Below are 14,323 nucleotides of genomic sequence, written 5' to 3'. Positions count from 1 at the left end.
TTATCTGAGACTTCATAACCAAGGTGTTCAGTTAGTACTTACTGTGGTGATCACTTTGATAAACCTGAGCTGAACCTCTTGACCCATTTTACTCAGGACTTGGGATCGGAAAAGCTTATGGTCAGTATCTCCCTTAGCGAGATTTGAATTGGGAGAACTGGGGAGGTAAAAGGCTCACTGTGCCATCACCTTAAGTCGCAACATTCTTCTTCTGCAGCTATCAGATGTTTTTCCTTTCTGATTTCCAGCAGAGTGCAATGTTTCTTTTCAAAAGAGTAGCAAACTGGTTTTTGAATACAGTAATTACATTCTAAGGCGCAAATAGCTATTCTAATTCTTTTAAGGGATTCGTTTGTATCCCCCTGCTGCCCCTTCATTTTGCAGCACACACGAAAAACATTCTTGTTATATTATAGTAATTGGAATGTCTCTTTCTGGTTTACAAGCCACCAGCTTCATGTATCTGCTGGTCTGCAACATGGACCAGTCTTCATCAGTTGTCTAACCTACTGTTAGGGAAGGCTGGGCATAAAATATCCAGAGTGATGCCACAAAGGAACAGCTTAGTCAAGCAAGGAAATTAACATGGCTTTCAGCCTGGATGGTTATCATTGCTAAAGAATTTGGAAGACCAAGGATTTACCAAGCTCAAAAGCACAATGAAAGCATTAAGTCTTTGATCTTTTTGGAGAAGAAATATTCCTCCCCAAACTTCACAAAATTGCTGCCTGAAATCCCCCCTCTTGTTCATTTTAGCATCACAGCTCAATTTATGATTTAAGATTATGTGATTTGATAATAGATCATTTGCTCTAAGAAGAGTTATTAGACCTTATGTAAAAGCAGCAATTGAAACCACACAAAAAGAACCACCATTGGTCACTAATCTTTTTCTTCCTTCAAACATTAGTGTCCAGAACTTCTCTATCACTCTGCACTTTCCAGATAGCCTTAGCTTTATAACCCATTCTCCTTATCCTCCAAATTAAAAAAAATCTGACTTTTCCTGGTTTACATGGCTTTCCTTTGTTTTTAGTGTCTTGAAAATAGGACAGGCACTGTCTTGGTGCAATAGTGGCCCACTTGTGATTTCAGTCTTTCTATGTCCTTAAGTATTTCATACTGATTATGAGTTTACTCTTATAGGGCTATTGGATCTTTGATAGACTTTAGCCAGTCAGTACTAAGACTCCACTTCACCTCCTCGATCCAGTCAAAAGCTTTTGCCAGTCTTGATGAATGAAACCTTTCGCCCCTACCCCTCCTCAGAGGTGAGAAGTGTTTTTTATCCAACAACACATAACCATTCTGTGGTTGAAAGAACCTTTGGATGCCCAGTCCTAGGCATCCTTCCTCTACATACAGAAAGGACTGGGACACATTTCTAATGGAGACAAAGAGATAGTCTTGATTTCATTTCTTCTTTTAGTGTCTTGACTTCCATAGTGAATATCACAGAAGAACAAAGCCACAGGTACTCTCAAAGGGCTTTTTCAGCCTTTATTTAATTCAACTCTTCATTCAGTCTGTTTACTCCTTCTTCAGTTAAAATATCGAAGGATTTCTAGTGAATCTCTGAATATTTTAAAAGAAATATTCTATATCATTAAATGTAATCACATCAACGAAAAACATTGGATTTATCCATATGAGCTATTGAATCATGTTCAAAACTGCAGAGAAAAAATATTTGTTATTAAAAAAACAGGTCTTTCTCTCTCTTTCTTTCTTTCTTTCTTTCTTTCTTTCTTTCTTTCTAGGTGCTACAAAATCCAGCTTGCTATCAGCACCCAGTATAGTCAGTATGTTTGTACCAGCACCAGAAGACTTTTCTGATGACCAGCCTACTATGATGACTGACAAGTAAGCATACTACCCTTTAATTTAAAAAAAAAAATTAATTGCCATTTGAGATCAGTAGGGGTTGGCATGAAACAACTACAGCAGCAGTATCACTCTGTAACTGAGATGAAACCAGAATTATTTTTAGGATACTTCCTCAGAGTTTTAAAGTAAGTCAGATTTGATTTACAATGGAATATGAGATGGCAGTTATGAAAAGGCTTTTCTCTGTGATGGAGACATAGAACTTCAATTAATATTTTAATTATTTCCGAGACTTTGGTTCAAATTAGTGATGATTATTTTAATTTTGAGGTGGGCAAGGACATTGAATTTTCTGGCTGCAGTTTAGAAGAAATCCAAGGAAGAATATAATTCTTTTAAGCATGATACTAAACAGGAGCTGGGGCTGGCCATACTATTCTGTATCCCCCTCTCCCTTGTACAATGCCCCCCCTGAACAAAGAGTTAATCTCTCACCATTGTGAGTGTGTTTCTCCCATTTCCATTTCCATCCTTCCTGCCTGTCTCCAAAACTGGGAGTGTGACCTCAGGATTGCACTGAGTCTGGGTCATGAATAGCTCATTAATCTCATCAGACATGGGCTCCAACCAGTTGCCCAACCTTGCCGGTTGCTGGTTCCCGCCATAACGAGATCTGTGTTTGGTGCTATAATTCATAGCTCAGTGACAGTTTGCTCCAAAGAATGTCCAAAATTATTTGTATATGTATTTATTTAGAAGATGTGTACTCCGCCTTATGATTGAGTGATCCTCAAGGTGGCTTACAAAAGTTTGAAATAAACAGTACAATAATAATGTTAAAAAAACCCATACACACATGCAGTTTCATGCTAGTGATTTCTCCTTGTTTTGTTCTGCAATTGAACAAAGGTTTCATCCATTACCCTTAGTTACACTCCAGGCCATCAGCTCCCTAAGCAGAGTTTTCTTCTAGGCTCTCAGTTGAGCTTCTTCCCAAGGTTTGTGAAGCCTTTGGTTTATAAGCCATCACCTGTCAGCAATACCTTTCAATCATGTATGCAGGCAAAACAAGAACATTTTTACATATGAGAATGAATGACCACAAGCTGGACCTTCAAAGTTGAGATTCAGAGTGGGGAGTGAGCTTGTTAGCTTGTTCTGCACAATCATCTGATATCCTCCACACACACGCCCGAGTTTCCCTTCCATAAAGATTGCCCTGAAGAATGCAGAATCTGTTCCTTAAATGTTCCCACATGAGATCAAAAAACAATGTAGGGATTAAGGACAAGAACAACTTAATAGAAAATTGCTTCTTGAGTTGGGGAAGGTTTAAAGGGCAGTCTGCAAGTTCTCTGGGAAAAAGATCTGAAAAGAAATGGTGTGTGTGGGTCCCTTGTGGACTGCATCCTAAAAGCAGGGGTGGGTGGGAAGAGAAACTAGTGAAAATAGTATTTTAATATTCTTGAACAATCTGTTTTTTATTTTATGGCTGCTGCTTGTAATATTAAGAACAAAATTGGAATAAGAGAGGGTAGAATTAGGATTTATTAAGAAATCTCTTAATGTTTCCCAGACTCTGAATAAAATTTCTGAATGGCTTTCTTACTGCAGAAAGTCATTGGCTCCCATTTGTTTTCCTACACAGATTGTTTAATATCCAGGTTTGATACTACAGCAGATGTTTAGATTATATATCATATTCATATTTGTTAGCATCCCAACAATCAGAATATGTTTCTTTGATTATTGTTCAGAGTATTCTTCACACAAATATCCTTATATGTTTTTAGAACTGTACTACTTTGGGACAATGTATGATATGATGGGTGGCCCGCTGTTGGTGTCTGCTGCACAGCTTGAAAGGCAACCTTAGCAGTGTAGCACAGGACTGCACAACTTCAGGCCTCCAGCTGTTTTTGGACTGCAACTCCCATCATCCCCAGCAGCAGTGGCCAGTAGTAAGGGATGATGGAAGTTGTAGTTGATAACATCTGCAGGCAGGATTGCATGATGGGGCTGCTGCAGAGTGACATAAAACAACTTCTGGGTCCCCGTGCAGTGCTGTTTCAGTTGTTTCCAAGTGTGGCTGCTGGGAAGCGGTTTTAAGTCATTCCATAGTAGTCCTTCCTCCTATACCATTGTGGCTGCCTTCTAAGTTGTCCCGCACCCCTGGCAGGTCCATAACGTTGACAGAGGGCTGCCTGTCATGTTGGCTGCTGTAGTTATTTCTTATGATTCCAGCTTTGCAGAGAAATGATAATTGGGTAGTGGGCACACATTGATTCCAGCTGAGATGTGCCTGGAATCCTCTGGCTTTGTGCTGGAACCATTAGATAGCCCCCTCAAAGGGATAAATAAAACAGTAGAGAAGGGGGGCTATTGCATGATCCTTTGGTGGAACTAGAAGGAGGGTATTGGTTGACTCCCCCCGCCCCCCCGCTGTTGAGATTCCCCTCAGCCAGTTGGTCTGGTTGTTTTCTAAAAGCTTTGGCAGCAGGTACTAAACTGGGCTAAATGAGATTGACTTTCATGACCTTGCTGGCATTTTCTCCTGCTGTTATAGAGAGGGAAGAGGAAAATTGCCTGTACAATCCCATTAAGTTTAAATATCGCAATCTGTTGGAGACATTAGCAAGTGGCTGATCAAATTAACCAAGCTTCCCCATTGGGCTAAGGTATACTGGTTTCCCAGTGTTGTTTGTCTTTGTATGGCCTGTGATATTCTGCTGCCTCATCTTTCCTGCATCCAACATGTCCCTTAAGATCAGACATTACAGAGCTTTGTCACAGGTTTCAAAGTAATCTCCTGGCATTGCAGGAGCAGACTGTCATTCAGTAGCCAAAGCAAGTTGTTTGGAGTTGAAACAAAACTTCTTGAAAGAGGAATTCTAGCTGGAGTCCTTTGCAACACGTCCTTCCATCGTTCATGACCAGTTCTGGTGCCGGGGTGTGGGGGCCCTTAGCCAAGTGCCTTTGCAGATTCCCATAGTGAGTGACAGGGCAGCTGCACTGGTGGCTGCCCTCTTTTAAAGCTGTCATGTGATGTCCTCACCCTGCTGTTGCATCACTGGACAGAACAGTGAGGGGCAGGGGTATTGCATGCAGGTAAAGGAGGATGGTAGCCTCCAGCACAGTAAAGGTAAAGTGTGTCGTTGAGTCAGTTTTGACTCCTGGTGACCACAGAGCTCTGTGGTTGTCTTTGGTAGAATACAGGAGGGGTTTACCATTGCCTCCTCCCATGCAGTATGAGATGATACCTTTCAGCACCTTCCTATATTGCTGCTGCCCGATATAGGTGTTTCCCATAGTCTGGGAAACATACCAGTGGGCATTCGAACTGGCAGCCTCTGGCTTGATAAGTCATTTCCCCACTGCACCATTAGGTGGCTTCCTAGCACAGTAGCCAAAGCCGAACAGTACTCCAAGTCAGTGCCACTGAAGTAAGCGCCAACATGGATTTGGGAGCAGAACTAATCCAAACATTATCCTAGAAGCAATTTCAACAAACTTTGAAGGCTCAAAAGGGGGAGAAATGAAACCAGAGACATGTCAGGGAGAGATGAGAAATTATTGTTAAGTTCCAAGGGAGCAGTGTACTCTCACTCCTCTGTACGTGACCTGCTGCTGTTCAAACAGTTCATCTGAACCACCCTGTGGTCTCATTCCAAGGGGAATTATGGGGGAGATGGTGGTTGCCTGTGGGCATAGAAAACAGAATCTATGTTGTAATCTATCCAGTATCTTTTAGGTTTTTTTGTTTAGAAGTGTGCCACGAATCAATTTGCAGGTTCCTTTTGAAAAATTTGAAAGGTGATAAGGTTAAAAACATAGAAACGAAGAGATTAACAGCTATATTGTTTTTTAAAAGCCCATGTATTTTTCAAAGGCAGTTTGAAGGTGATAACATTAAAGTCATAGTATTGCTGTAAACTAAAGTCTATAGAAAACGATAAAATTAGTTAAGATTAGGGTTACATTTTTAGTTAAAATTAAGATAAGAACTGTAGGACTGGGGAGCAGGAGATTAGAGGTATTGGTACAGGTATGAACTGTGTTGGGCCTGATGAACTCTTGTCGGCGGTCAGGTCCCGGAAAATTTTGCACGCTGCGGTGCAGAACTTGGCAAGATTATGTATTATAGGCGGGTTGCAGTCAGAGACTAGCAATGATTCAAACTGGCCTGTGTGGCCTGGCAACCTTGTAAGTAGTGGGAGACTTAAAGTATTGAGGATGTCTCTATAAAATAGGCAGTGAAGAAAGACGTGCTCAGTAGTTTCAACCTGCCCAGCATGGCAGGGCATTCCAAGAAGGAGATTTTCCTGTATCTTCCATCTAATCCGGCCGAAGGGAGGGCGCTGCAGCGAGCCAGCCTCTTCTGTGGTTGGGGACCTCTAAAATAAAGTTGTGCCATCAAGTTGGTGTCGAGTCCTGGCGACCACAGCTAGGGACCTCTAGCTGTGTAAAATATGCAGCGGGTTTCACTATGTACCTTAGGTTTTCAGTGATGGGGAGATTGCTGCATTAATGTAACATGATCTTTAATGCCAAGGTCTCTTTTTCATAATGTTCTTAATTAAAGGTGCCATGATTGTGGAGCCATCTTGGAAGAGTATGATGAAGAGACATTAGGTCTGGCTATAGTGGTTCTCTCCACATTTATTCACCTTAGCCCAGATCTAGCTGCTCCTTTGTTGCTGGATATCATGCAGTCTGTAGGAAGGTAACTTTCTTTTTTTCTCTCCCTCCCTCTCTCCCTCCCTTTCGGGTCCTGTGCTTTGTTCATCCTACTGACAACTGCAACTGTCCCTTGATAAAACTGAATGTGCAGATACATGTATGGGATGAGTAACAATGAGGAAATTGAATCTGGCTAAAGAGTTATGGTGAAGAATTATGTGAGCAGAGAAGTTGCTGTCCTTATCTTTACCCTCACCTCCACAGCACAGGATGAACTTTCTGGGTGAAACTACACTTAACAGAAAACAGGGGGATGCCAGTGGAAACCTCCCTATATTCCAAACTTCCCCTTTTCACCATAATATAAACATTCACTCAGCCCTAAAACAACATTCTTAGGTCTAAAACAACATTCTTCAGGTTTCCTTGTCACCCCCAACCCCACCCATCCCCACCAGCTAATGCTCCGGAGAGGAAGATGTAGAAACACATTTGCTTTATTTATTTATTTATTTATTGTTGTTGAATTTATATACCACCTTTCATTAAAAACAACCCCAAGGCGGTTTACAAAAGTTAAAAACATACAATAAAAATGACATTTAAAATATTAAGATTAAAATATAAAACAAATCTAATTTAAAAACTATAAAATACAAGCATAAAAACTATAAATGAGTAAAAACACATAGAAGCAGCAGTAGAAACAGTCATGTAAAAGCCTGGGTAAAAAGCCAAGATTTAAGACGCTTTCTAAAAACTGTGATGGAGTCCGAGGAGCGAATGGTCACTGGGAGAACATTCCAAAGTCTGGGGGCAGCAACAGAGAAGGCCCTGTCCCGAGTGCACGACAGACGAGCCTCCTTCATCATAGGCACCCGGAGCAGAGCCCCCTCAGATGACCTTGTCAAGCAGGCAGCAACCCTTGGGAGCAGGCGGTCCTTCAGATACCCCGGGCCCAAACCCACATAATATCACAATGTTACACCCTTGCTAACTGAGCAAAGAGACACCTTTTAACGTGGCGATTCTCTTATATTTATCAGAGGGAGAGCAACTGGCCCTATCCAACCCAAGCACAGCATCCCTCCAGTGGCTGTTGCTGGTAACTGCCTGTGGTTACGTTTTTAGACTGTGAGCCCTTTGGAGGCAGGGGACCATCTTATTTATGCATTATTTATTTTTCTATGTAAACCGCGTTGAGAACTTTGGTTGAAGAGCAGTATATAAATATCCATCATCATTGTTGGAGTAGTAGTAATGTTACGAGTAAGCAAAATAATCCCTTGTGGCAAGACGGGATAATGTGACACGGGGAGGCCTTTTTGGCAGCCACCTGATGTCTTCCACAACATGTTCTTTGGACTTCTGTGGCAAGGTGTGTGTGTGTGGACCTGTGCGCCAGTTATTTGCCCTGTTAAATCATTGGTCCGAGGCTCTTTAGCAATGTTATCCTGAAGTTTTCCCCTTAGACCTAGGGTGCACAAGTCAAATACCCTGGTGTGCCGAAACCAACCATGACTTTGTATGCAGGGCCCGAGGTAAATTTTCTGCACATTAATGATTACATTAAAATTAATTATTAGAAATATTAATGAAAGCAATTATTAGTTACTTAATGGAAATATTAATGAAAGCAATTATTAGTTACCCACAGCATGAGGCGGGAAGAGGGGGCTGCTAGCAACCTTTCCTCTTCCCTGTCCTCCATAAACTTTCAACGCGTGCAAAGATCAGTTTTGAAAGGGGGTTGACCCCCCACCAGGTCCATGGGGCAAGGCGGAATTTTGCACCTCACTTCAGGCACCACAATACTTTGAACCACCCCTGGGGCCAGCAAACAAGTCCCTGTGGGCTGGATCCGGCCCCCGGGGCCTTATGTTGTGCAAGCCTGCCTTAGACCGACATGCCTGACAGCTACATGTGGCTTCATTGACACGTTGTGCAAGTTCAGGCTTTATGTGGTCATTCACTCTGAGGCTTCCGTTTTCCGCTGCCAGTTTATCCAGTTCTGGAGGGCACTCAGCTTCCAGTCCATCCCTCTTCTTTGGTACTCATAAATTCAGCACTAATGGGGCCAGTGGGAAACCAAAAACCATTAATATGTGAGATATCAGCTTTCAGAGCATGAGGATATCAGAGCTTTTCAAAACGTGTGCTATCTTTTTCTCAGACTGTTAGAAATACGGCAGCTACAGGACAACTGGCTGGCTGTTTTAGTGGCACAGTTGGTATGTTTTGAGGGCATTAAAGAATGATTATGTGCTTTCTGCCATAGCACTATATAGCCATGACTACTGTGACTACCCCCCCCCCACTTTCTGCAGATTAAAAGATAAGAAGGGATGGGGCATAGCTAGCATGCCATGGGGCACTCTAAAATATGTGCATTTAGGCTTACAGCCTTAATGAGCATGATGCTTTATCTGAAGCTATTAAACAAAAATAGTTCCCTGGGTTTCCATTGTCATTATAAAGAACGCGTAGAATTGTTGACAGTTTTGCAAGGCTGACCAAAACCTGTTACAAAAAGATGGTCTCGCTAAAATGAGGGATATTTTCCCACCAGATGAGAGAGCCTTCAATTACTTAATTTAATTGCATCAGTCATTTGAACCATTTAATTTTTTCAAAGGCTTTTATGTGATGTATTGTTTTTGGCTTTCCCCCAACAGGTTGGCTTCAAGCACCAATTTTTCTAATCAAGCAGAAAGGTACAGTCCAATCAAAACAAGATCCTCCCCCCCTCCGCCCTGCCATGCACACTACTCCCTACTCTCAACGCTGCCTTCTTTTATGTGGTTATAAATAGCTCCTGTTTTGCTAGAGGTAATTTTGAATTAGAAAAACACACACACAGAGAAAACATTCTTGGATTCCAGGAGACCTTGGATCCAGGACTGGGTCATACCATAACACCTCTTTTCATCTGAGTCATTTTTCAAAGGTTATCTATGTAGATTACAATCAGTGGCAGAGCACAAGATATGCATGCAGGAAGTCCTTTGGTTCTGTTCCTGGCATCTCCAGGTATGTCTGGGAAAGACGCCTGCCTGAAACCCTGGAGAGCCACTGCTGATCAGTATAGACAATCCTAAACTAGATGGACCAGTGGTCTGACTTGATATGAGGTAGGTGCATCTAGATGGTCTGGGTGGCTTCAACTCAAGCGATACAGGAAGTGATTATCCAAGTGGTATAGAAAGGAGTCATGCAGGACTCCTGCATCAAAAAACTAATGTGAGAAGGGACTCTAAAGAGTATGGGCAAACCAGAGGTAGAGCTGCCTCTGGGGCCACCTCCAGTTCCTTTTGTGGTGGGGCCACCTTGCTTGCCCCTTCTCTCCCCGGCAGCAGCCCCCGATCCCATGCGGTGACAGGCTTTTCCCTGACCCAACAGCCAGAGGTGGGCTTCCCTGCCCCACCACTCAGCTGGATGCCCTGCATGTTTGGCAGCCAGCTGAGTGGTCAACATGGCACTTGGCTGGCATGCCGACCACTCAAATGACCGCCATGCATGTGCAGCGGCCAGCTGTGCAGCGGGGGCAGGTCAGCCTACCTGGGGGTGCTGGGTCAGGGATGAGGTTGCCGCCCACAGCCACCACTGCTGGGAGGAGAAGGGGCAAGAGAGGTGGGAACAAAGGTGGGAAGTGCACCACCACATTTGTGGGGCGTGGGTAGCCCGTAATGTGAACACAAGTCATCTATGCCCTCCCTACACCAGTGGGGCAAACTCACACATGCATCACTTGATTTGTCATCAACACATTATGAGACACACACAAGGGGTAGAGCGAGCAGGCTAGCCATAACCCCTGTGCAGAAACACTCCCTGGTCATGTCTCTGCACTCAGCACTTGTTTGTAGACAGCAGGTGCTGAATGCGGGGTGAATTTCTCCCCAAGATTTAGAACCCTGACCCCCAAGCGTTCTCAGTCACGGAAAGGAACTTTCCCCACATTCAGTGTTCATGTTTGCAGACAAGTGCTGATCATGGGGATGTTGAGGGCGGAGCATGGCAAGGGTGTCAAGAATCCACTCTCATGACAAGAATCCACTTTCATTTCCTACCAGAGAATCAACTCTCAGAACACCTCAGACACTGAAAACAACAAAACCCAGTGCCCCATGGGTTTGTTGGCACCCTATGTGCACTACACCACCACCTGCTCTGGGCCACCCTGGTGCCCCCCATGTGGAGTTATGGGGCTGCTGAAATCCCCATTATTCCCTATGAGAGGAAAAGCTTAAAGACACACAAACTTCAGAAAAAAAACACCCCCTTGCACAATTTCTTTGAAATATGGGTGGTACCTTCCTTGCACCCATTGGGCACTACCACCCACCACAACCCACTCTAGGCCACCCTGGTGCCCCCCCCCCGGGTGTTTTATTATTCCCTATGGGGAAAAGCTTAAAGACCTGTGAACTTCAAAAATTCTTTTAAAATCCCCCCTTTGCCCAATTTCTTTGAAATATAGCTTCCACCCATTGGGCACTGCCACCCACCCCACTCTCTTGCCCCTGGAACCTCTTTTTTGCCCCAAATCAATTCTTATTCAGATTCTGAAAATTCAGGTACAAATTGAAACTGGGATGATTCGGGGGGGGGGCAGATTTGGACCCCAAACAAATCAGGGGTGATTCAATTTGGGTACAAATCTAATTTTAAAAATTGATTTGTGCACATCCCTAGTGGCTACACCCCTGCATGGACACTAATCAAAGACCCTATTCACAGGACACGAGCTCCTTGGGTTAGTTCAGACAGCTCATGTTGTCTTGGAGCACCAGTAGCCTTCCGCCTCTGGCTGTGGAGCCCAACTTCTCTATCTGGCCATTTACCATGTGTGCAGTCACTACCAGGTACCTGGGTTCCCCCACCAGCACACCGCCATTTTAGGCAGTGAGTGGTGAGGAGGAGTGGCTGCACATAGCGGATTGCCACTCCGCTGCTCACACGGTGCACACTTGGGTGCGGGAGGACTTCCTCTTCCTGATCCCAGCTAGGGATTCCATCACCACACTGACTGTGTGGGCACACAGCATAACAGAGTCCAAGTGGGCAGGCGTTCATGTGGGGGGAAGGCAAATAAGCTCCTGCCTTTCCCCCAGCCCCACAGCTATGGTCGTGAGAACACAACCTTAGTAGGAGCTTATGCCACTTGTACAATCTCACTCCAAATAACAATAAGCTTTTTCAGGAGAAGGAATAGCATCCTCCCCCCACCCCAACAATGTGTTGCAGTCTGCATGCAGAGGAAATGTGATGTGCTTGAATCAGAAGTTTTTCTTTGAGGGAAGGCATTGGGATCCTATGCAACAAATAAGCAGCGACTACATTTTTGTGTGCTTTGAATGGATTTTCCAGGAAGACTCATTAAAAAATGTTGGCCTACTGGAAACACTACCTACTTCATTATTTGAATCCCAAACATCAAGTCTGAGACTTCTAAAAAAGTTTTCTAGAAGTAAAAAATATTTTGTTTCAGAACGTCCAAAGCAATGTTGCTTTCTCTTTAATTCTGTTAACCTTTTTTCATATCACAGCATATTCATAGTAGAATTCTGATTGAATAGATAGAAGGGGGTCTTGTTTGGTTATCTGTACGTGGGATATACTTGCAAAGTCATGACCTCGCTCTTCTTCCTGTTTTTCATCCTTCATTCCCCAGCATGATGATCCCAGGGAACGCAGCAGGTGTGGCCAAGCAGTTTCTCCGCTGCGTTTTCCATCAACTGGCTCCCAATGGTATATTTCCCCAGCTGTTCCAGAGCAACATCAAAGGTAATGTGCAGTGCCTAAAATGTGCTTCTGCCACTCTCCATCATCCCTCATGCTGCTGAAACTTAGTTGAAAACCAATGTTGTCATTTGCAGATGGAGGTTTTTTACGGACCCTGGCCACCTCTCTTATGGATTTCAGTGAACTGAGCTCCATAGCTGCTCTGAGCCAGCTGCTAGAGGTTAGTTTACTGCAAACATCACTTTTGATTTTCATATTTTTCGGCACCCTTGAAAATTATCTCTGATTTTAATCTGCAATAGGACCTGCCCTAGAGAAACACGTTATCTCAAAAGTGATAGCTCAGGGATTGCACAGCTCCCTCTTTCCAAGGCTGGATAATTTCCTTGATTATAGAAAAGAAAGTACATCTTCACACAGTATGTAATTAGTTTATGGCAGGGGCGGAGCCTCCATTGGGCGAAAGGGTTCAAAGAACCCGAGCCACCACCCATCAGGGGCCGCGCCTCACGGCCCCAACACACACCCCATGTCTGACGTCAGACGCGGGGGCATTATTTCACTCCCAGATGGGGTCGCACGGCCCTGTTTGTGAACGAAATCGGCCCGCGCTGCATTGGCAGCGTGGGGTGGAGCAACTCTCCCTGCCTTTAAAGGCAGGGAGAGCCACTCCTGGCCTCGCTGCCAATACAACACGGGCCGATCTCCCTCCCAAATGGAGCCGTGCAGCCCTGTTTGGGAGGGAGATCGGCCTGCATTGCATTGGCAGCATGGCCAGAACAGCTCTCCCTGCCTTTAAAGGCAGGGAGAGTTGCTCCGGCCCGTGCTGCCCAGCGCAGCACGGGCTGACCTGCCTTCCAAATGGGGGCTCATGGCCCCATTTGGGTGGGAAACCACACCCTTACATCTGACGTCAGATGTGGGGGCAGGCGCAGGGGCCATGGCGGCGGCTGAACATGGGCCGCCGCCAGCCTCGCTCCACAGCTGCTTTATGGAATGTACTGCCGCAAGATGTGATAGCGATCAACTTAGAGGGTATTAGCTAACATCCAGACTAGCGAAGTGTGAGTGCTGTGTGAGAAGCACCGGTGCTGCTGTTGTCAGTTAATGCAGCACCGGCACACATGCATGGTGGGGAGAGTTAATTTTGATGTCATGACCTTCCCCTGGAAGAGCTTCGTGCCGCCCAGAAATATGTCCATGCAAGTTGTGCAGCCCTCAGGAACCTATTTTCAGACGGCACAGAGTGCTTCTGGAGGAACTGGAGGTTGTTGAAATTCATCCCTCCCCACATGAACACTGATGCTGCCTTAGTCTGGAACTCGGTAGTAGTCTCATGTAGCACCCATGCTTTGTTAGTCTAGATATCAGCCATTTAAAAAGAACTAGACAAATTCTTGGAAGTGGTTCATGATAGCTAAGACATACCTCCAGATTCAGAAGCAGTGTGACAGTGAACAGTAGTTGCTGGGAACAACATTGAGTGTTGCCTTCATGCCTTACGTCCAGGCTTCCTGGAAGTATCCGGTTGGCCACTGGAAAGGGAGTGCTGTATCTTCAGTCTGATCCAGCAAGACTCTTCTTACTTTTTTTATAACTCGATGAGGAATACATAGATCCTTCAGCCTTGAGTGAAAGAGGTTTAGGAGTTGGGGATGGGGCCGTAGATCATTGGTAAAGCATCTGCTTTGCATGCACAATGTCCCAGGTTTAATCTCTGGCATCTTTAGGTTGAGATGGGAAAGACTCCCACCAAACCTTGGAGATCCACTGCCAGTCAGAGTAGAGAATACTGAGCTAATGATCTGACTCAGTATAAGGCAGCTTCCTGTGCTGCTATATTGGCTCAGGAATTTAATGGCTTCAAGAGTGGGAAATCTCCCTCCACACACCAAAAAAGACTTTAAAGCACTGATATTTTACAAATTTTAGTACGTAGGTGGTAATTTTACATAGGTTTACATTTTAGGGCTATCATCAAGGCTGATATGAAAATTAAAACCCATGAAAATTCAGTTCAGCCTGAGTTCTTACCATAGCATAAAACCAACTCCTTCCCTGTTGATGACCT

At 44.4% G+C, this 14,323-nt stretch overlaps 1 protein-coding gene across 7 annotated transcripts in view; it reads left to right on the top strand.

Moving 5' to 3' along the window:
* Nucleotides 1-14,323, top strand: part of UNC79 (unc-79 homolog, NALCN channel complex subunit) — a 204,072-nt gene that overhangs the window by 137,255 nt on the left and 52,494 nt on the right. For all 7 annotated transcript variants that reach the window (XM_053245847.1, XM_053245854.1, XM_053245821.1 and 4 more), the window contains 5 exons: nt 1,761-1,863; nt 6,410-6,550; nt 9,183-9,221; nt 12,182-12,294; nt 12,387-12,472. In XM_053245847.1, coding sequence (XP_053101822.1) covers nt 1,761-1,863; nt 6,410-6,550; nt 9,183-9,221; nt 12,182-12,294; nt 12,387-12,472 — 482 coding nt within the window. The remainder of the gene's footprint in view (nt 1-1,760; nt 1,864-6,409; nt 6,551-9,182; nt 9,222-12,181; nt 12,295-12,386; nt 12,473-14,323) is intronic.

The sequence above is a fragment of the Hemicordylus capensis genome, chromosome 1 (genome assembly GCF_027244095.1).
Source record: "Hemicordylus capensis ecotype Gifberg chromosome 1, rHemCap1.1.pri, whole genome shotgun sequence".
NCBI classification, from domain to species: domain Eukaryota; kingdom Metazoa; phylum Chordata; class Lepidosauria; order Squamata; family Cordylidae; genus Hemicordylus; species Hemicordylus capensis.
The sequence above is the reverse complement of the archived record's forward strand: the minus strand, read 5'-3'. Positions and strand labels throughout refer to the sequence as shown.